Source organism: Pongo pygmaeus, chromosome X (genome assembly GCF_028885625.2).
Source record: "Pongo pygmaeus isolate AG05252 chromosome X, NHGRI_mPonPyg2-v2.0_pri, whole genome shotgun sequence".
NCBI classification, from domain to species: Eukaryota; Metazoa; Chordata; class Mammalia; order Primates; family Hominidae; genus Pongo; species Pongo pygmaeus.
In genome coordinates this window covers 107,550,203-107,571,846 of record NC_072396.2, presented here as the reverse complement: position 1 = coordinate 107,571,846, position 21,644 = coordinate 107,550,203, and the positions used below count along the sequence as shown (strand labels likewise).

The following is a 21,644-nucleotide window of genomic DNA, read 5'->3' as shown; positions in this document are numbered from 1 at the left end:
CTGCTCCTGTGACCTCTATCCTCTCTGTCACCTTTCTACAGCCCTGTCAGTGCTACCTGGTGTTTCATGCCCTGGAGCATATGTTTTTACAGTCTTGTTTTACATCTATCAATTTTTTTCTTTCTAGCTTGGGAAGTGGATTTGGGTCTGCTCAGAGGCATGATGTTGAACAGCTTTTATTAGATTATGAAACATCCAAGAATGTAGAGAACATTCTGTCTCTAAAACTTTGAACTCAAGGCATATCAGAGAGAGATTTGCTTTCTTTATATGGATGTCTGTGTTCTCATTAGTAGAAACAATGAAAAATGACTTTTCACAATGCCTTCTTAGCCCAGAGCCTCAGCCAGCCCCCACTTCTGTGTCTCAGCATTTAAAGGGCCATCGAAGTCCCACTTCATGCCATATACTCTCAACAGGTTTTCTCATTTGCTCCTTGGGACAGCTCTGTAAGGATGATACAGTCAGTTCTATCTCACAGATAATCAAGCTCAGGCTTTCAGAGCCTAAGTCACCTTCCCAGGTAAGTGGCAGGATTGGAATAAGGTTTCATTCCTCACCCTCCCTAAAGGACCCTGAGCACCCCCTTTTAGAAGATGGGCTTCCAGGGCTTGAGAAATAGTCAGATTCCACTCCCCATGGGTCCCCCACTCCACAACCCCTCTGGGTGATGAGGAAGACAGAAGTGAAATCCTGCACTTCATGCCAAGAGACTGGGTGTTGGACCATATGAGTTGGCTGATCCCTTAAGTGGTGAGTGGGCTCAGGCAGAAGCTTAGGTGTTGGCCTTGGGACAGGTGAGCTGAAGAGAAGGAAAGTAACCTGCACTGAACTACTTTAAGCAAATGCACTCTATATTTCATCTCCTTTATCCTAACGGCTCTTCAAGGTACCGATGATTATGATCATTATTCCAATCAGGGTGCTGTCTTTAAGGGAGTTTTTGTAAATCAGGGAGACAACTTTATTATCTCCTTATTGTCAGCTAACTCTGGAATTAATCTAAAGGTTTTTTTTTTCTCTATTTGCCCTGAAGCCCACAGAGAAATAGAAATGTTTTTCTTATCCTTTATTCACATGTTTGTTCTGTATTGATGAGTATTTAGAATGTTTCTCATTTTTTCCTTTTTAAAAAGATTTCAGCAATGCTATTTCAAATAACCACTTACCTGGCTATTTGGACATGTGAAAATTTTTTCCTCCATTACATTTGTAAACATCTATCCCTTGGGGCTTGATTTCAATAACTTAAACTCCCTTATATGCGTCTGAGCATTCTCATTTCTTTAACCATCTTTATACCTGTTGTAGTTACAATATTTAAATGTATTTATAACTGATAAGTGTGTTTCCATTTCCTTGATGTATTTGGTCCCTCATCCTGCCCCCATACACAGACACACACAGAGCCTTTTTCTTTTGCACCTTTTTCTTTTGCAAATTAAAAAAAATTTTTTCGTTTTCTACATTTAAATTTTGTCAGATGATAGGTGATAAACGGATATTTAGATGGTTTCATTTGCATTCCTTAATGTATTAGTGAGCTAGAATGCATTTTCTTGTGATTACTGGCCATTTGCATTTCTTCACCTGTGAACCATATACATATTTTTTCAGTTTTGTTATTTTGTTATAGGAGCTGTACATGTGTTAAACCGAAAAACCTTCACTGATGGATGCATGCGTTATTTCAACACATCTTTGTTGGGTGAATATTATTTATGAGACACTCTAGCAAAATCCATGTCCTAGATGTCTCTTCTGAGATCTTGGCTCTTATATTTATGGGAGATGTCCCCCGCAGCAAGGAAAGTATTAGTGCCCATGCAAACATGCGTGGCTTGTCAAGGATCACATGCACAGACAGTTCACACTTACTCCTAAACCCGGCATGGCCACAGAGTAGAAAGGAAGTGTGGTGCGTTATATGAAGAGAGCACTGGCTCTGGATTCTGATTTCTGTGATCTCTATATTAATGGCAATATTTTTAAAAATTACATAACATTTCTGAGTTTGCCTTTTCTCATCTGTAAAATGGAAACAATTATAGCTACCAAAGACAACTGTTCTGAAAGCAAAAGAACAAAATATTTTAAGCATCATACACAGCGTAGGGTACATACAGTACTCAACACATCTTAGTCCCTTTCCTATCCCATACCCGTCCTTCCTTTAAAGGAGATTCCTTTGACATAATCCAAAAGGCATGGTTCCATAACGATCACATGAAAATTTTAAGGGAAATGTATAGGTTTCCATGATTAATTAACTGCTGTGTCACTACTCTGTGCTGAGTAAGAGAAAGGAAAACAATCGCTGAACCAGTTTCCTAGAGTTTGTAAAAGAAATCCATCAAAGCCACCACCTCATTTCGCTTTATTTCACAGACTTCCCCATCTCATTTTTTATGTTCTATGCTAACTTCTCAAGAAAAACAGACCCGGCACCACCTCTGCGCACAACCCCGCGCGCCTGGCTCAGGTGGGAACGCGGGGCTAGCACCATGAGCACCCCGGGCAGCCCCGACCAGGCCTATGACTTCCTGCTCAAGTTCCTGCTGGTGGGCGACAGCGACGTAGGCAAGAGTGAGATCCTGGAGAGCCTGCAGGATGGCGCAGCTGAGTCCCCATACAGCCACCTGGGGGGGATCGACTACAAGACGACCACCATCCTGCTGGACGGCCAGCGGGTGAAGCTGAAGCTCTGGGATACGTCGGGGCAGGGAAGATTTTGTACCATATTCCGCTCCTACTCTCGTGGTGCACAAGGAGTGATCCTGGTCTACGACATTGCAAACCGCTGGTCTTTCGAGGGTATGGATCGATGGATTAAGAAGATCGATGAGCATGCCCCTGGTGTCCCTAAAATCCTGGTGGGGAATCGCCTACATCTGGCATTCAAGAGGCAGGTGCCCAGGGAGCAGGCCCAGGCCTACGCTGAGCGCCTGGGTGTGACCTTCTTTGAGGTCAGCCCTCTGTGCAATTTCAACATCATAGAGTCTTTCACGGAGCTGGCCAGGATCGTGCTGCTGCGGCACAGGATGAATTGGCTCGGGAGACCCAGCAAGGTAATGAGTTTGCAAGACCTCTGCTGCCGCGCCATCGTGTCCTGCACGCCCGTACACCTGGTCGACAAGCTCCCACTCCCCATTACCTTAAGAAGCCACCTCAAGTCCTTCTCCATGGCTAAGGGCCTGAATGCCAGGATGATGCAAGGCCTCTCCTACTCCCTCACCACCAGCTCCACCCACAAGAGCAGCCTCTGCAAAGTGGAGATCGTCTGCCCACCCCAGAGCCCACCCAAAAACTGCACCAGAAACAGCTGCAAAATTTCTTAAGGAAGGCACCAAAAGGAAACAAGCTGGAATCGCTCCAGGAAAAACTCTGGTTACACCTGGAAGATGGAAGTCGCATTGTAGATTCAAGAAATTAGTTTTCAGTTTCTCACAGGAACCATGCTGCTTGGGAATGTGTGTGATGCCTTCTGTCAATAAAAACACATTACACAGTTTGACTTTGAATTTCTATTTGGATGTGCATGAAGCTCTTGTTTTAAACGTGTGTTTATAAAGGGGAAATTAGTACTTTGCTCAACTCTTGATAACATGAAATTTTGAATGTTACTTATATCATAATCACGCTGCAACTTTTTCCTTAAAATAACCGCCTTTGTAAGAATGGTGATATGGCAATGATGAGTATAAATTCAAGGAAATTGGAGAAGCAATGATAGTGAGATAATTCAGTCATCGATATTACAAGAGGGGCCTTTTTGTAAACCTCCTTTTTAATGTCAAAGCACCAATTTATAAAACACTGCAGATGCATATAGAGATTGTATATAACAGATCTGTCCAGTTTGTGCACGAAATGGATTTGATAAAGTTTTTGCTATGTTATTTTACTACATTTGGGGATTAATACATGATTTATATGTATGTTTTTCTGTAAATCTACTTTTTTTGTACAAGATGTTCTACAAGATATGAAGCTAAGGGAGGAAAACGCCAAAGATATCTCTAGTTATGTTGAACATAGCCAACATGGTTTCAATGGATCAGTAAGAAAAAACCATTTCAGTAAGGAATGAAATAAGTACTTATTTGAGAAAATGTTTCTTAACAATAAAAAAGTATATATTTTTCTCTTTGGTAAAATGAAAAGAGAAGAAAAATATGTATAGTGTAACCCCGCAAGATGAGGCTTTGCAGAAAAACAATGCAATAGAACATGGTGGGGCAGGCCCATTATAAGGCCTTAGGTGAGTCATTTCCCCTGTGCTGGCCAGTTTTGGTTAACACCTCTCAGATCAATATAGAGGTTAATGAGATCACATCTGGGAAAGCACTTCTGAGACCTTAGATGGGAAGGAAGGAGAAGTGGTTTCCACATAGTTACTTTCCAATTTACACTGTTGATTATTATAATAATTGATATTGGATGAACTGAGTAAATATAAGTCCTTGTATTCCTTTGTAATTGAATGACCATTTATTTGTGCATTGTCATAGGGTGATTGTAACATAAAGTCCTGCAGAAGGGCAGTATCTCTGGCCTCAGGGAGCTGTGGGGACTCACCCTTCCGGAACTCTGGTACTTTTCTATCTCATGAATTTCCCACAACATTCCTGGGAAGTAGAGGATATAATCTTACACCATCCTGTAGCTTAAGAAACAGTGATGTTTGCAGGTTAAGCAACCTGGCTGGGGAGCATCCTGCCACTAAGTGGAAAAGCAGAGAGTAGCACCCTATATGCCCCCAGGCAGACCGTGATGCTGAGCATCCTGTATGCCCCCAGGCAGACCGTGATGCTGAGCTGCACATCACACCATAACCAAGCAAATCTCGCTTTCCTGCTGACCCGGGTCACTACTGAAATCTGTATCTTCAGCTCTGAAGCCAGGCTGCCAGTTCTGTCTCTCTTATGAAAGACAGAGAACCTTGTCAGACCTAAATTTCCTACTCTGTAGACAAGGGAGTGTGTCTGGGCCAGTGCTTTAGAAACTGGAGTCTCCAGACAGTTCCTATGTCAACAAGAATATACACTCTTAGAGGGACAGGGGCCATGCTGAGGGTGAATACTTGAAGGAGCAGGCCCCAAACACATGCAGATCGGGGATGCATAGAGTCTTTAATAGAAATTACCAAATCGACCTGGAAAGAGGTTGTACTAAATGACATCCCCACCACCAATATGAAACAGGGTAGACTTCCCCGCATGCCCACCTTACTGGAATCCTGAATGGTTTCTTTTTATACTTTGATGATATGACAGGTGGAAATTCTTTCATTGTCATTATATTTAATTCGATGTTCAGATAACTTAAAAAATTCCCTAGTATACAAAATGCTCTGATAATCATCATTGCATTATATTTTTATTGCAAACTGGTCCATTTTCATATGTAGCCTAAAAACAATGAGCAACAGGCACATTAGCCTGCAAGTTCTCCTAGAGCTACTGGTGGCATTATGGTTCCAGGGTGTGTTTGTGGCCTCTGGGGAATACTGATGGCAGTGTGTTTGTCTAGAAGATTAAGAACATCTCTCTGTGATATTAGTAGAATTCAATATTAGAGAAGAGCTGAAGTCTTTTTAAATGATGCAAGAGCTGGACCACAACATGCTTCTGAGCAGGCTGTAATCCTGTCCCTGTGATGGAAAGCAAGCCTTTCTGCGACCTCACCTGCTCAGGTCAGGGTGGATCCCTCTAGAACGTAAGGTATGGCAGTTGGCCTAAATCTGCTTCTGAACACTGAAGCTGAGTGCTCCCATCTTCCTGCCATCAGTTGCAGAGACTGGAGAAGCTGCATCTTCTCAGACATCAAAACCACGGGTTCAGTCGCCTGTGTGAGGAGCTCGGTGCTGGAAGATAAAATACCAGCACCTGTTTGACACATCATGCATCCATCCATCCATCTGTCCATCCATTCATCCATCTGCCCGCCCATCCATCCATCCATCCATCCATCCCCATAGTTAACAGGCATTAAGGTCACATGACACCATCCCTCTGGTTGTTTTAGATTTCCCCAGAATAGAAACAAGGAAGTAAGGGGGTTGTGGTGAACTCAGTTTCTAGACCTAAGAAGAGATGGTTCCTTCTCCTTAATATTTCCACCCTGAGAGAGCTCTTATCATTGATATTTTTAAAACATAATTTAAAACCCTGGACCTCTCTCTACAACCCTAGTTACTGTTCTCTTTACATATATTGTCCCATTGCAACCAAAGTTCTATGAAGAATTCTCAATACTCAACTCACATCCCTTTGCACCTCCCTCCACCTCAGTCCTCATTCCTCATCTAATGGTGCTTTGTTCCTGCACCCCTCTGTTGAAATGAACCCCATCAAAACCAACAGCCACCCCTTTGTCCCATTTATAGATCAAGAGTGTTGAAATGAACATCTATATGGAGACAAAGCTTCCCCCGCAATGACAAAATTCAGTTGCTTTTGTATAGACAAAGATTATATTGCAATGCTATATTTACCTAAAAGCTAGCATTGTAAAATAGCTTCCATAGAGTCAGTCAGATAATGTGAAGGCTGTGCTACAGGAACTGTGCTATCAATTGAAGTACAATATTTCCCCAACATATCCCATACTATTGCTTCAATAAAAGGAATTTTGCAAATAGATTTACTGCATGTTAGCAATATTTTTATGATCACTTCAATAAATTCTGTTTATTGTTTTATTTCTTTCTGAAGAAATTACTAAGTATGCAATGTAATCGCCTGAAATTAAAATGTTGTTTCAAAATTTGTCATGGTTAAATATATTGCCTAAAAGCATTGTCTAATTGTTTAATATGCCATAATTTGGTAATATAATGGTGGTGAAATATAATAGTAGATAGAGGGAACTCTTGCAGTCTCCTGATTAGGTCAGAATTCTTCTACTGCACCACACAAATCATAATGCTGGAATTCCTTTTGGAATGTTTCCATTTGGTAAACTATCCCAACTATATGATAAGTGTACATGATTCCATACTGATATAAATTAAGTGTTTCAATTGAAAAAGAAATGGGTCAGAGAAGACAAATTGTCTCAATCAAATAATTCTAAACAATATATGTGGCTAACCCTCAGTTCATGAGGTGAAGTTTAATTCTGTCCTCTACCTCCTAAGAACAGGGCTGACTTAGTGACTTACTTCTGCAGAAAAGAGTATAGGAATGTAAAATAGTTACCACACACTGGAGAAATTTGGCAAACAGTACCTTAACCAAGTGATGAAGGTTAACATCACCACTGATATCATATGGGTAAAATGTAGACCCATATATGGTGTGATAAAAAGGGCAATTCATCTCTGCGGTATTCCTTCTGAAAACCCATAACCTCAGTCTAATAATGAGAAAAACAAGTTATGCCTGTACTTCTCATGAAATCAAGCTTATGAAAATAATCTGGCCATACCTCAAATGGTTAACAGGGAGTTACCATATGACACAGCAATTCCATCCCTAGGTACATAGCCAAAAGAAATATGCCTACATAAAAACTTGTACCTGAATGTATACAGGATCATCATTCAAAATAGCCAAAGAGTGGAAACAACCCAAATGCTCATCAATTGATACATGGATAAAATGTGGTATATTCAGCAATAAATATGGATGAGGTACTGATATATGCTGCAACACAGATTTTGAAAACATTATGTAAAGTGAAAAAAGCCAGATGCAAAAGACCAAATATTGTTTGATTTCATTTATATAAAATGTCAAAAACAGGCAAATCCACCGAGAAACAAAGCATATCTGTGATTGCCTAGGGCTGGGGGTAGGCACAGGGATTAACTGCATTCAAGCAGGATGGGTAATCTTAGGGTGATGAAAATGTCTAAAACTCAACGATGAAGTCCCAGCTACAGCAATCAGACAAGAGAAAGAAATAAAGAGCATCCAAATTGGAAAAGAAGAAGTCAAATTATCCTTGTTTGCAGATGACATGATCTTATATTTGGAAAAACCTAGACTCCATCAAAAAACGATTAGAACTCATAAACAAATTCAGTATAGTTGCAAGATACAAAATGAACATACAAAAATCAGTAGTGTTTCTATATGCCAGCCAAGAATGAACAATCTAAAAAATAAATTTAAAAGTAATCCCATTTACAATAGCCATAAATAAAATTAAATACTCAGGAATTAACCAAAGAAGTGAAAGACCTCTATAATGAAAACTATAAAACACTGATGACAGAAATTGAAGATGACACCAAAAAATGGAAAAGTATTTCATGTTCACTGATTGGAAGAATCAATATTGTTAAAATGTCCATTCTACTCAAAGCAATCTACAGATTTAATACAATCCCTATCAAAATACCAATGACATTCTCCACAGAAACAGAAAAAAAAATCCTAAAATTCATATAGAATCACAAAAGACCCAGAATACCCAAAGCTATCTTGAGCAAAAAGAACAAAACTGGAGGAATCACAATACCTGACTTCAAATTATGCTACAGAGCTATATCACCAAAACAGCATGGTATTGGCATAAAAACAGACACATAGACCAGTGGAACAGAATAAAGAACCCAGAAACAAATCCACACACCTACAGTGAACCCATTTTCAACAAAAAACCTACACTGAGGAAAAGACAGTCTCTTCAATAAGTGGTGCTGGGAAATCTGGAAATCCATATGCAGAAGAATGAAAATAGACCCTCTATTTCTTGCCATATACAAAAATTAAATCAATATCAGTTAAAGGCTTAAATCTAAGGCCTCAAACTATGAAACTGCAAGACTTTGGGGAAACTCTCCAGGACACTGGTCTGGGCAAACATTTCTAGAGTAATACCCCAACACAGGCAACCAAAGCAAAAATGGACAAATGGGATCACATCAAGTTAAAAAGCTTTTGCACAGCAAAGGAAACAATCAACAAAGTGAAGAGACAACCCACAGAATGGGAGAAAATATTTGCAGACTACCCATTTGACAAGGGATTAATAACCAGAATATATAAGGAGCTCAAACAACTCTATAGCAAAAATAACTAAACTGATTAAAAGGTGGGCAAAAGATTTGAATAGACATTTCTCAAAAGAAGACATACAAATGGCAGACAGGCATATGAAAAGGTGCTCAACTTCATTGATCATCAGAGAAATGCCAATCCAAACTACAACAAGATATCATCTCACCCCAGTTAAAATGGCTTATATCCAAAAGACAGGCAATAACAAATGCTGGCAAGGATGTGGAGAAAAGGGAAACCTTGTACACTGTTGGTAGGAATGTAAGTTAATAAAACCACTATGTAGAACAGTTTGAAGGTTCCTCAAAAAAACTAAAAATTGAACTTCCATATGACCCGCAATCCCACTGCTGGGTATATACCCAAAAGAAAGGAAATCAGTATATTGAAGAGACATCTGCACTCCCATGTTTGTTGCAGCACTGTTCACTATAGCTAACATTTGGAAGCAACTTAAGTGTCCATCAAGAGATGAATGGTTAAAGAAAATGTGGTACACATACACAATGGAGTACTAGTCAGCCATCAAGAAGAATGTGATTCAGTCATTTGCAAAAACATGGATGGAACTGGAAGTCATTATGTTAAGTAAAATAAACCAGGCACAGAAAGACACACATTGCATGTTTTCACTTATTTGTGGGAGATAAAAATGAACGCAATTGAACTCATGGAGATAGAGAATAGAAGGATGGTTACTAGAGGCTGGGAAGGATGGTGGCAGGCTGGAGGGGAGGTGGGTATGGTTAATGAGTATAAAAAAATTAGAAAGAATGAATAAGACCTAGTACTTGGTAGCACAACAGGGGGACAATAGTCAATAATAATTTAAGTGTGCATTTCAAAATAACTAAAAGAGTATAATTGAATTGTTTGTAACACAAAGGATAAATGCTTGAGGGGATGGATACCTAATTTTTAATGATGTGATTATTACACATTCCCTACCTGTACCAAAATCTCATGTATCCCCAAAAATATATATGCCTATTATGTACCCACAAAAATTAAAAATAAAAGATTTTAAAACCCTCAGTTATGAAGATCATTGCACAACTCTATATATTTACTAAAAATCACAAAATTCTATCTTCAAAAGCATGCATTTTCTTGTCCATAAATTATACTACAAGAAAGCTGTTTAAAAATATGATATTGCCCTGGTCTTCTGTTGTACCACAGTAGTGACCAAACTTTTTCATACAAAGGCCGTGATGTACATCTTTTATATAAACATGAATGCATATAAAACAGTAGCTGTATCCCAGCCCTGCTGACTCTTTGTCATATGTTCCTCCAAGGATTTTCCCCTCCTAACACCATCCCACATGTTACTTCGGATTTTACTCGTGTGTAAAATTTGATTTTCATCTGATCACTTCCACATGTTCCAACTGTGGCAGTGGCTTGAGAGTGGGTCTACAACAAAGTATAGGGCATTTACTGTCTAACAGGATGTCATTACTATTACTTTCTTCACTCCCCTGTGTGTTTTCTTGCATGACTTCACTTAGGGAGTCTAAATAGCACTACCTTTATGGGTGTCAGTGTGGCAATATTTATCAAAAACCTACATATGTACACACTGCACCAACAATTTCCCTTGCACAAGTTTATCTTCAGAATGTAAGGAAGGATGTGGATAAGGATATGGTAAAAAGAACTGCTATTCTGATAATTCCCTTCCTTTACTTCTGGGCCTTGTGAAGCCTGAAAGAACCAGTCCTTCAAGATAAATCCTGGGTGTTTAACTGGGCCTAAATTCAAATTAGAGCCAAGTGGCCATTTGCTGACTAGAGGTCACACATGACTTCGAGTTCCCAGAAAACCTGCAAGTCTGCTTAACTTTGGGACTTTCATAGCTGCCTGTTCCTTTTTATGGTGCTTGAACCAACCAATAAGCTTTCACCTATGTCAACCAATTGGAACTAAGCAAGTTGGAATCCTTCATTTGCATAAGTTGATCTGAGTGGGAACCTGGGTGCGAATTTTCTTCATAAAAGACAAACCTTCCCTTTGTCCTCTGGAACACACCTTCATTTTATACTGAAGGCTACATGTCCCCGATTTGCAAACTATTCACTGGAATAAAGTCTCTTTCCTGTAAATTCCTTTTCAGAGAACTTTTGTTCTCAGCCTGAATTTAGGAAGGGAGACCAAAGGAGATGCAAAGCCATGAAGGAAAAGAAGGAAGCAGAGGAAAATGTGGTTGTCATCACACACACAATCACGCCAGCACATACACAATCACACGCACACACATTTATACATGGACCAGGCTCTTTTGATCACAATACTAGTATTCTTCTATGATAGTTTGGTGGGTTCCAAGAGGACACATTTGGCTCACCAGTCCAAACAGCCACAGGAACTGTGCCCGGAACTGTGCCCTTCAGCGGAGCACATACTTTGAAAAGATGCCATCGACGCAGTGTTGACAATAGGGAATATCAGAACACTCTGAATAACATGGAGTTCTGAAAATTATGTTACATCCACAGCATGAAATTCTAGGTAGGCAATAAAATGAGTTATAATGAAGACAATGATGAGAGATAATTTTTTGCCTATCAGATTAGCTACCATGCCCATTATTTCAATGTGTGTAGAAACAGGCACTTTCATACTGTGATGTTAGTGTTACTGAGCAATGGGCTTGCTCACCAATGCACATAGAAGCCAATACTATGGCACTAGCTTTTGAGGAAAGAAAAAGCTTTATTGCAAGGTCGACCAGCAAGGAGACAGGACCAGAAACACTCAAATCTGTTTCCTCGAGCTGGGGTCTGGAGGCAGAGAGTAACTAAGAGGGACATAGGGAAATGCAACCAGGCATGATCTGATTGGATCATGCAAAGAAGTGGTGCCAAGTCCTTGGCTTTTAAGTTTGTACTGGAAAAAAAAAACAGGGAACCTCTCACTTCTCATTTTGGTCCTCATTTCTCAATCTGAATACTTAGGTTCCACATGTGGTTGACATTTTCTGTTCTGGCCAGCTCCAGGTTCACCAATCAGGCATACTTGGTTCATTTGGGCATGCTCAGGTTATATGACTTGCAACCTGGGGATCCACTGCATCTAAAAAACAACTCATCACTTTGTTACAAAGTCAAAGCATATTGAACGGTTCTGTGGTTACATTAGGAATGTAAATTAGTAGTAGTATTTTGAATCATTATGTTAATATAAAATGTTCTAATTTCCAGGGTTTTGAAAGGACTCTTCAGGAGCTTACAAAGAAATGCTTTAAAAGATATCTGCATATATAAAAGCTGGTGTTAAGTATACTATTGTCTGTAATAGAAACTATATTAAAAGGAATTAAATTTTCACCACTAGAGTACTGGGAAAATAAAGTTTAGGGCATCATATGATGAAACACCAACTCCATACAAAAAATTGAAATTGAATTTGAAAGATGATCATAGTAAAGGCAAACACAGGTTACAAAAGTCCTAAGTAGTATGGCCGGGTGCAGTGGCTTATGTCTGTAATCCCAGCACTTTGGAAGACGGAGGTGAGCGGATCCTTTGAGCTCAGGAGTTCGAGACCAGCTTGGGTAACATGGTAAAATCCCGTCTCTACAAAAAATACAAAAATTAGTCAGGGGTGGCTGGGCGCGGTGGCTCACGCCTGTAATCCCAGCACTTTGGGAGGCCGAGGCGGGCAGATCACGAGGTCAGGAGATCGAGACCATCCTGGCAAACACGGTGAAACACCGTCTCTACTAAAAATACAAAAAAAAAAAAAAATTAGCCAGGCGTGGTGGTAGGCGCCTGTAGTCCCAGCTACTCCGGAGGCTGAGGCAGGAGAATGACGTGAACCCGGGGGGCAGAGCTTGCAGTGAGCCGAGATCGCGCCACTGCACTCCAGCCTAGGAGACAGCAAGACTCCATCTCAAAAAGAAAAATTAGTCAGGGGTGGTGGCTCACACCTGTAGTCCCAGCTACTTGGGAGGCTGTGGCTGGAGGATCACTTGAGCCTGGGAGACAGAGGTTGCAGTGAGCTGTGATTGCACCACTGCACTCCAGCCTGGGTGACGAGAAAAACCCCACAAAAGTCAGAAGTAGTTCTGTATCTATTTTTGCTTGTATAGGTCTATTGCTATATATCCATAGGTCTGAAAGCATAAAAATAAAAATGATTTTTTTATTCCTCTCAAATATAGCTTTCTATTTAGCATAGTAAGAGGCTGGACTTTCTGTTTGGCCATCAGTATCCCTGAACACTGGATATACCTCCGTTGCCACCCAGACTTATAGAAAGCTCTGTGGGGTGGGCTTGGGCCACAACCCCTTCCTCCCAATTTCCTGCTCCCGGATGTTCAAGCTGCAGTTTAGGCTTCTGTCACGAGGGGGCACTAACATATCACCATTATCAGACTGCAAAGCAATATATACGATGAGCAAAAAGAAATACCATACCTCCCTTAAAACACAGCTTGTGAACCTATTTTCAAAATTTTCTGTCTGAAAAAACTGACAGATGCAAAAGAAGACTAAATAAATATACTCTGGGGCATCCATACTATGAAACACCAGGTAGCTCTAGCACACATTGGAAGCCACCGGCTGGCATAGGACAGCACAGGGGCAGGCGTAAGGTGACTGAGAAATGATGATGGAGGTGGAACTGAGTCTGGGTGGCTGTGGCCACAGTGTCCCAGAGAGGGGATGACTGAAAGTGGGTGGGAGAGGGTCTGGGAAGCCTGTACAGGAGTGGGGTAACGGAGGGCGAACTGCCTGCTCTCTGGGAGGGAGGGACCCCTCTACAGTGTGGACACCTCAACCTACCCTGAGGAAGGAAAAGATAAATCAGTGAATGCGATGTAGATTCTTGGGGCACCATAATACAACTGCTTTAAAATATATATTATATATATATACAATATATACTATATATTTATTTATTTATTTATATACAATATATAAATAAATAAAATAAAATTCATAAATATATTTTGTATAAATTCATAAATATATTTTATATAAATAAAATATATGAATTTTTGCACACAGAATTATGATCACGGTAAACAAACCATTTTAAGTCCTTCGTTACTTTTATTAAAAAAAAAAAAAAAGAGAGAGATGGATGCCATCTGGTGGCCAGAGACAGGATTGCATCTCTGTCAGCCAAGGGCCTCGGTAAGAGGGAAAGAGGGATGGAGTTTGGGAACTTGGCTCCAAGAAGGTATCAGCTGGAGTTTTCCGGAATTATTCAGCTCATGGTAGCTGTCTCTCTGTATCCACTATTTTCTGGGATATCTAAAACTGATATTGGTTCCATCCCTGTCTGAATTAAAGGTAAAGCTGCACATATGTTTATTTGGGTGATAGAGAAAGAGAAGATACACGCATACACACACACACACACACAGACATTATCAATTCCATTTTTATCTACTTTATCTCAATACAAAATTGAATACGATGAATGTACTTTCAAATTAATGAAATACATTACAATTAGTGTTGCCAATCTATTCAAAAGTATTTACTGAAATGCTTTTTTCCCTAAATACAAAATTTCAAACAATATATAAAAGTATATTTATGAATTGAAATGAATCTGCATCTCTCACTGGCCTGAAGCCTACCCTCTAACCCAAAGGGGTCTGTTGTCAACAGAATGGTGCATACTCTCCAGATGTGTCCCTGTAGGTGAGGTACATGCAAACACACAATCTGTTCCAAAAGTGAATCACAGTACTAATTTTTCTTGCAACTTTTTTCTTCCACATAATATTCTTTTGAAGATTTATATTTGCATCTTATTAGTACTTTCAGTTTTGACATATTTTAACATATTTATTGTTCATGTATATTTTAATGAGAATGTTCTGTTGAAAATAGCTGCCAGTCATTTTGTTACAGAATGTGGTTCACAAATCATGGATACTAACCCAGTATCTGAGATGTAGTTTGCAAATGTTTTCTCCCTTAAGTTAAAAAATGTTTACCCTTATTTTTACTGAGAAAGTGTTTTAAATGTCAATAATGTGACAAAAATATACAGGTCATAATTTAAAAAGAAAAAATGTTGAACAACACCATGAGGAGTAGGCGCTATCAGCCTGCAGGGAGATTAGAACATTCAGAGCCCTGGAGACATCAAGAGAAAATGATACAACTTTGGAGTATTCGAGTTAGCTGATGATCACAGGACAACTAGGTTGTTTCCCTGACTTACATAAACTCCCCTAAAGACAGCACACTGATCTGAATAATGGTCAGAATGATGAGTATCTTAAATGGTTGTTAGGATTAAAGGAGATGAGCTGTAAATTGCATTTGCTTACAGTGGTTCAGTGCATGTTACTTTCCTTCTCTCCAGCTCACCTGTCCCAAGGCCAACACCTGAGCTTCTGCCTGAGCCCACTCACCACTTCAAGGATTAGCTAACTCATGTGGCCCTATACCCAGATCTCATGGCACAAAGCGCAGGATTTCACCTCTTCTGTCTTCCTCATCACCCAGAGGGGTTGTGGAGTGAGGACCTGTGGGGCCACAATACCAGGGGGGAATCTGACCATTTCTCAAGCCCTGGAAGCCCATCTTCTAAAACGGAAGCTGCTCAGGGTTCTCTAGGGAGGATGAGGGATAGAACCTCATTCCAACCCTGCCACTTACCTGGAGGGGTGACTTAGGCTCTGTGAGCCTGAGCTTAGTCATCTGTGAAATGGGACTGACCATACCATCTTTACAGAGCTGTTCTGAGGGGTAAATGAGAAAACCTCTTGAGAGTATATAGCATGGAGTGGGACTTCAATTGCCCTTTAAATGCTGAGACATAGAAGTGGGGGTTGGCCGAGCCTCAGGGCTAAGGCAGGCATTGTGAAAAGTCATTTTTCATTGTTTCTCTCCTAATGAGAACACAGACATCCATATAAGGAAAGCAAATCTCTCTCTGATATGTTTTGAATTCAAAGTTTTAAAGAAAATGTTCTCTACATTCTTGGGTGTTTCATAAAATCTGGTCAACATCATGCCTCTGAGTAGACCCCAATCCAGTTCCCAATGCTGGGAAGACAGGTGTGTCTTTGAACTTACCTGATGAGCTCTGTGATAGGTCTGGCGAGGAATGCAAGGTTTGGTGTTTGCCTAGTGGCTGCTCCTGGCTTACTTGGTATTTTAGTATATTTATAGAAAAATTCTGTACTCATCCTGCAGTCACCTGTGCAGGAGTCCTCAGATCATGCATGATCCAGCCACATCACACCAGGATTTCAGCCACCTGCTGCCTCCCTGAAGGACAAAAATCCAAGAGTTACTAGCATTTCTTTCATACAATATCCATTCTTTCATTTACTAACAAGTAAATATATATTGAGCTCAAAACCCCTATTAGTTCATTGGAAGGGTCTCATGTTCTCCAAAGTGGAAATAAGAATGTAAGAAGGGAAATAAATATATGGACAGCTTCGAGGGGTAAACCTGAGATAAGACAGCTTCTTCACATTAATTTGAAAACTTGCTTAAGTTTCATGGAATTGAAGATTTTAAAGTCTGTCACTGAACCCTTCATTCCTATTCAGCCACAGAATCCTTCTCTCTATAAATATGTCTGTCTGTATCTCTAGGTCTCTCTCTTCCCTTTCAAATTCAAAGTACCAAAAGGATTTTCTGCACTCTGTTAACATTCTTCACTTGCCTTGGTCCTTATCCCATTGCACTATGATGTCTGTTTCCAGGATTGCAACAAACATGATCTCACCAAGGTTAAAATCCACCTTTTGGTCACTAGGTTCAGTTTGTGTGTGTGTGTGTAAATATATTATCAGAATGACTATTACTTTTTAAAAGTAATCTCCTAAAACATGCATGCTTGTGCAGACTGCTTCTTCTACCTATCAACAGAGCCTTCACAGTTTCCCAGGCTCTGGAGCATGATGTACTGGACACAAATATAAGCTGTCTCACTCCCTAACTGTACAGTCTCAGGCAGAGTCCATATTCTCTCTGTCATCAGTTTTTCATCTATAAAACAGAGATTAGCCACAATCTCTACCTTGTAAGTGTGCTGTGAAAATTTAATGACTCAATACATAAACGCATATGGTATATAAGAAATTTTACTCATTTCTCTTTATATATTTTATTGGCATTAGTATCACTATAGTCATAAAAATAGGATATAGACTAAAGTTTATTCACAAGGAATGCCGTTTGTGGTATGTTGTTAGTGAGTGTATAAATTTTCTAGGGCTGCCATAACAAATTACATAAATTTGTTATTTCAGAGTTCAAAAGTACAAAACCAAGGCCAAAAGTACAAAACCAAGGTCTAGACAGGGCCAACGCTTTCTGAAGACTCAGGGGAGAATCCTTCCTTTCCTCTTCCATCTTTTGGTGGTTCCTGCTTTATAGTTCCAATCTCTTCCTCCATCTTCACGTGGCCTTTCTCCCTGTCTGTGTCAAATATCCCTCTCCTTTCTTTTAGAATGATACTGGCAATTGGATGATCATATCTTTAGCTTGATTAGATTTGCAAAGATCCTATTTCCAAATAAGGTATAGTGAGTGTTAGAATTAGTACATATTTTTGAGGAGGAACAATTCAACCCATTACAGTGAGGCAAGCAAGTTACAAAACTAAATGTAAGATGAAGTATCTTTTGTATGTAAATATATAAATGCACGCATACTTACATATGTACATATATATGTACCTGCAAAAGAAAACTTCTAGAAGAATATAATGTAGGTGAAATCATTACAAGGGCTTATCTTTGGGTGGTAGGATTTGGGGTATTATTTTTTTCTTTTTTTTTTTTTTTTGAGATGGAGTTTCGCTCTTGTCACCCAGGCTGGAGTGCAATGGCACGATCTCGGCTCCCTGCAACCTCCCCCTCCCAGGTTCAAGTGATTCTCCTGCCTCAGCCTCCTTAATAGCTGGAATTACAGGTGCCTGCCACCATACCCGGCTAATTTTTTTGTATTTTTAGTAGAGATGGGGTTTTACTATGTTGGTCAGGCTGGTCTCGAACTCCTGACCTTAAGTGATCTGCCCTCGTTGGCCCCCTAAAGTGCTGGGATTACAGGCGTGAGCCACCATGCCCGGCTATTTTTTTCTTTTCTATATCTTCTATTTTTACCTATAATAAGTACTATTCCTCTTTCAATTACACAAATATTAAAATGTCTGGAAAACATAACCATTCTGTGTTCCCAACCACAAGAAAGCTATTTACTTCAGAACAGGAACATCCCTAAGGCAGGAAGGGAGACAAGACATTTCCACAGTATTACTGAACATATTTCTCCCAAATTCAAAACCACACAGAATACTACCAATATTTAATTGTCGGCTGGGCGCGGTGGCTCACGCCTGTAATCCTAGCACTTTGGGAGGCCGAGGCGGGTGGATCACCTAAGGTCAGGAGTTCGAGACGAGCCTGACCAACATGGTGAAACCCCGTCTCTACTAAAAATACAAAATTAGCTGGGTGTGGTGGTGCATGCCTGTAATCCCAGCTACTTGGGAGGCTGAGGCAGGAGAATTGCTTGGACCCGGGAGGCAGAGGTTGCAGTGAGACAAGATTGCACCATTGCACTCCAGCCTGGGCAACAAGAGTAAAACTCCATCTACAAAAAAAAAAAAAAAAAAAATTAAAGGTCTGCCTACTTAACTGAGAAAAAACAGGAAACCTTAATTTGTTTTGTTGTGCTGCTGTGCCCTGATCTTATCGGATGAAAGGCAGCTGCTCATACTGGTTAGATGTAGGGGCTTGAGAGCCACACAGCCAATGTTCAAATCTAAGTCTTGACACTTGCTAGCCCTGCCTTCACTGTGCCTCAGTTCCTTTATGTTTAAAGGCAGGCAACAGTAGCTCCTCCTTACAGATGATGCTGAGGATTAAATAAGCATAAGTTTAGCTCTTACAACAGTGTCAGGAACTGAGGATGTCAATAATAAATATTAACCTTTTAAAAAATCAGTGTTAACATATTGCCATTTTTATTATTATGTGAATTTTTATTGATTGGCATAGATTGCCATTCATATTACGATGTCTGTTAAAAAAAGGCAATTTGCACAGCTCTAAGTAGGATATCATCTCACGGCATTCCTAAATATGCATGGTTATATTTGCATAATAGAATTTATGAAAAAAAATATAGTCACGCACCACATAACAACATTTCAATTGATGAAGGACCACATATTCAATAGCAGTCCAAGATTATAATGGAGCTGAAAACTTCTTGTTGCATGTAAATTCTTGTCATAACTGTCGTAGCTCAATGCATTCCTCACGTTTGTGGTGATGCCCGTGTAAACAAACCTACTGTGCTGCCAGTTGTATAAAAGTATAGCACATACAATTGTGTACAATACATAATATTTCATAATGATAATAAATGACTATGTTGCTGGTTTATGTGTTTATTGTACTATACATTTTATCATTACTTTAGAACATACTCTTTTACATATTAAAAAAGGTTAACTGTAAAACAGCCTCAGGCAGGTCCTTCAGGAGGTATTCAAGAAGAAGGCATTGCTATCATAGGAGATGACAGCCCCGTGCCTGTTACTTTGCCCCCAAAGACCTTCTGCTGAGACAAGATGTGGAGGTGGAAGATAGTGATATTGATGATCCTGACCCCGTGTACCTGACCCCGTGTACCTGACCCCGTGTAGGCCCAGGCTCATGTGTGTGTTTGTGTCTTAGTTTCTAACAAAAAAAGTTTTTAAAAAAATTAATAGCAAAAAGCATATAGAATAAAGATATAAAGAAAGAAAATGGCCAGGCACGGTGGCTCATGCCTGTAATCCCAGAACTTTGGGAGGCCAAGGTGGGAGGATCCATTGAGCCTAGGAATTTGAGACCAGCTTGGGCAATATAATGAGACCTAGTCGCTACATAAATAAGTAAATAAATAAATAAATAAACGAACAAACAAACAAACTAGCTGAGTGTGGTGGTGCATGCCTGTAGTTCCAGATACTCAGGAGGCTGAGGCAGGAGGATCACTTGAGCCTGGCAGGTGGAGGCTGTTGTGAGCCAAGATCAGGCCACTGCACTCCAGTCTGGGCGACAGAGCAAGACACTGTCTCAAAAAAAAAAAAGGAGAGAAAATATTTTTTATAGCTCTACAATGTGTTTGTGTTTTAAGCAAAGTGTTATTACCAAAGAGTCAAAAAGTTAAAAATATTAAAAAATTATAAAGTAAAAAGGTTACAGTAAACTTACTGAATTTATTATTAAATTTAGTGTAGCCTAACTGTACAGTGTTTATAGAGTCTATAGGAGTGTACAGTAATGTCCTAAACTTTCACTTTCATTCACTACTCACTCACCCAGAGCAACTTCCAGTCCTGCAAGCTCCATTCATGGTAAGTGCCCTATATAGGTGTGCCATTTTGTATCTTTTCTTTCTTTTCTTTTCTTTTTTTTTTTTTTTGAGACAGGATCTCACTCTGTCGCCCAGGCTGGAGTGCAGTAGCACAATCTGGGCTCACTGCAACCTCCACCTCCCTGGCTCAAGTGATTCTCATGCCTCAGCCTCCTAAGTAGCCAGGATTACAGGCGCCCGCCACCATGCCCAGCTAGTTTTTGTATTTTTAGTGGAGACAGCATTTCACCGTGTTGGCCAGGCTGGTCTCGAACTCCTGGCCTCATGTGATCCACCTGCCTCGGCCTCCCAAAGTGCTGGGATTACAGGTGTGAGCCACTGCACCTGGCCCCATTTTGTATATTTTATACCATAATTTTACTGTTTATTATTGCTTAGATATGTTTAGATACATAAATACTGACCATTTTGTTATAATTGTCTACAGTATTCAGTATAGTAACATGCTGTACAGGTTTGTAGCCTGGGAGCAACAGGCTGTACCATCTAGCCTAAGTATGTAGAAGGCTAGGTTTGTGTAACTGCACTCTGTGATATTAGCACATTGAAACAATTTAACAACACATTTCTCAAAATGTATCCCCATCATTAAGTGACACGTGACTGTATATATATTCAACTGTTAACAGTGCTTCTCCATAAGTAGTAGACTTTTATTAGTTTTTAATTTTTTTTTTTTTTGCTTTCCTCACTTTTCCATTTTTATCTACAACAAAAGTGTCTTGGTTTTGGAGGTGAAAATAATAATCAGAAAAAATAAATATCACCAGCCTTACCCCATAAGATGGTTCAGCTTTGGAATGGGGAACACCTCTAAGCCAAGGGAATTAAGTAGTAGGGTGGTCCCAGAACTAATGTATGAATCTATCCACATGGTAGCCCCAATTGGGCAGCTTCAGGGAAATTACAGACACCTAGGAGAAGGGCAAACATGTCTCTCAAATGAAGCTTATATTTAGCAGTCAGTATCCACAGAAATCCACTGTCCAGGATTTCAGTGATGGTCACAAGATGAAAGTAGTTTCACAGCATGCTTCTCTCTGCACTCTCCCAAAGAAAGCCCCTTGAATGGAGAGTAGGCTCCTCTGTTTACCCACCTAGTGAGCCAAGCAGTGACTGCCACAGGGGTGGGAAAGAGGGAGGGACTGCATGAAACCACCCAGGGTTCAGCACCACAGCTTCCAGAGAGGAAGGATCCTAACACAGCTGGGTTTGGGGAAAAAGTTGAGTCACAGTCTCACTCAGCAAAGAACTGCAGGAACAATCAGCA

At 40.1% G+C, this 21,644-nt stretch overlaps 1 protein-coding gene and 1 long non-coding RNA gene across 10 annotated transcripts in view; one reads left to right on the top strand and one right to left on the bottom strand.

Moving 5' to 3' along the window:
- RAB40A (RAB40A, member RAS oncogene family) overlaps positions 1–4,468 on the top strand; it is a 37,253-nt gene extending 32,785 nt beyond the window's left edge. Inside the window, exons 1-3 of one of the 3 annotated variants that reach the window (XM_054472865.2) lie at positions 390–523; positions 1,637–1,708; positions 2,432–4,468. In XM_054472865.2, coding sequence (XP_054328840.1) covers positions 1,677–1,708; positions 2,432–3,338 — 939 coding nt within the window. In that variant the 5' untranslated portion in view covers positions 390–523; positions 1,637–1,676 and the 3' untranslated portion in view covers positions 3,339–4,468. Of the gene's footprint in view, positions 1–311; positions 1,709–2,431 lie in introns of those variants that run through there. The other 2 variants (XM_054472861.2, XM_054472862.2) reach the window with 2 other exon arrangements.
- The window catches only part of LOC129025219 (uncharacterized), a 105,538-nt gene continuing 85,368 nt past the window's right edge, over positions 1,475–21,644 (bottom strand). For 4 of the 7 annotated variants that reach the window (XR_010125527.1, XR_010125529.1, XR_010125526.1 and 1 more), the window contains 3 exons: positions 16,064–16,258; positions 5,688–5,866; positions 1,475–3,484 (listed from right to left, as the gene is read on the bottom strand). This is a non-coding gene — a long non-coding RNA (uncharacterized LOC129025219). Of the gene's footprint in view, positions 5,867–16,063; positions 16,259–21,644 lie in introns of all 7 variants that reach the window. The other 3 variants (XR_010125528.1, XR_008497191.2, XR_010125525.1) reach the window with 1 other exon arrangement.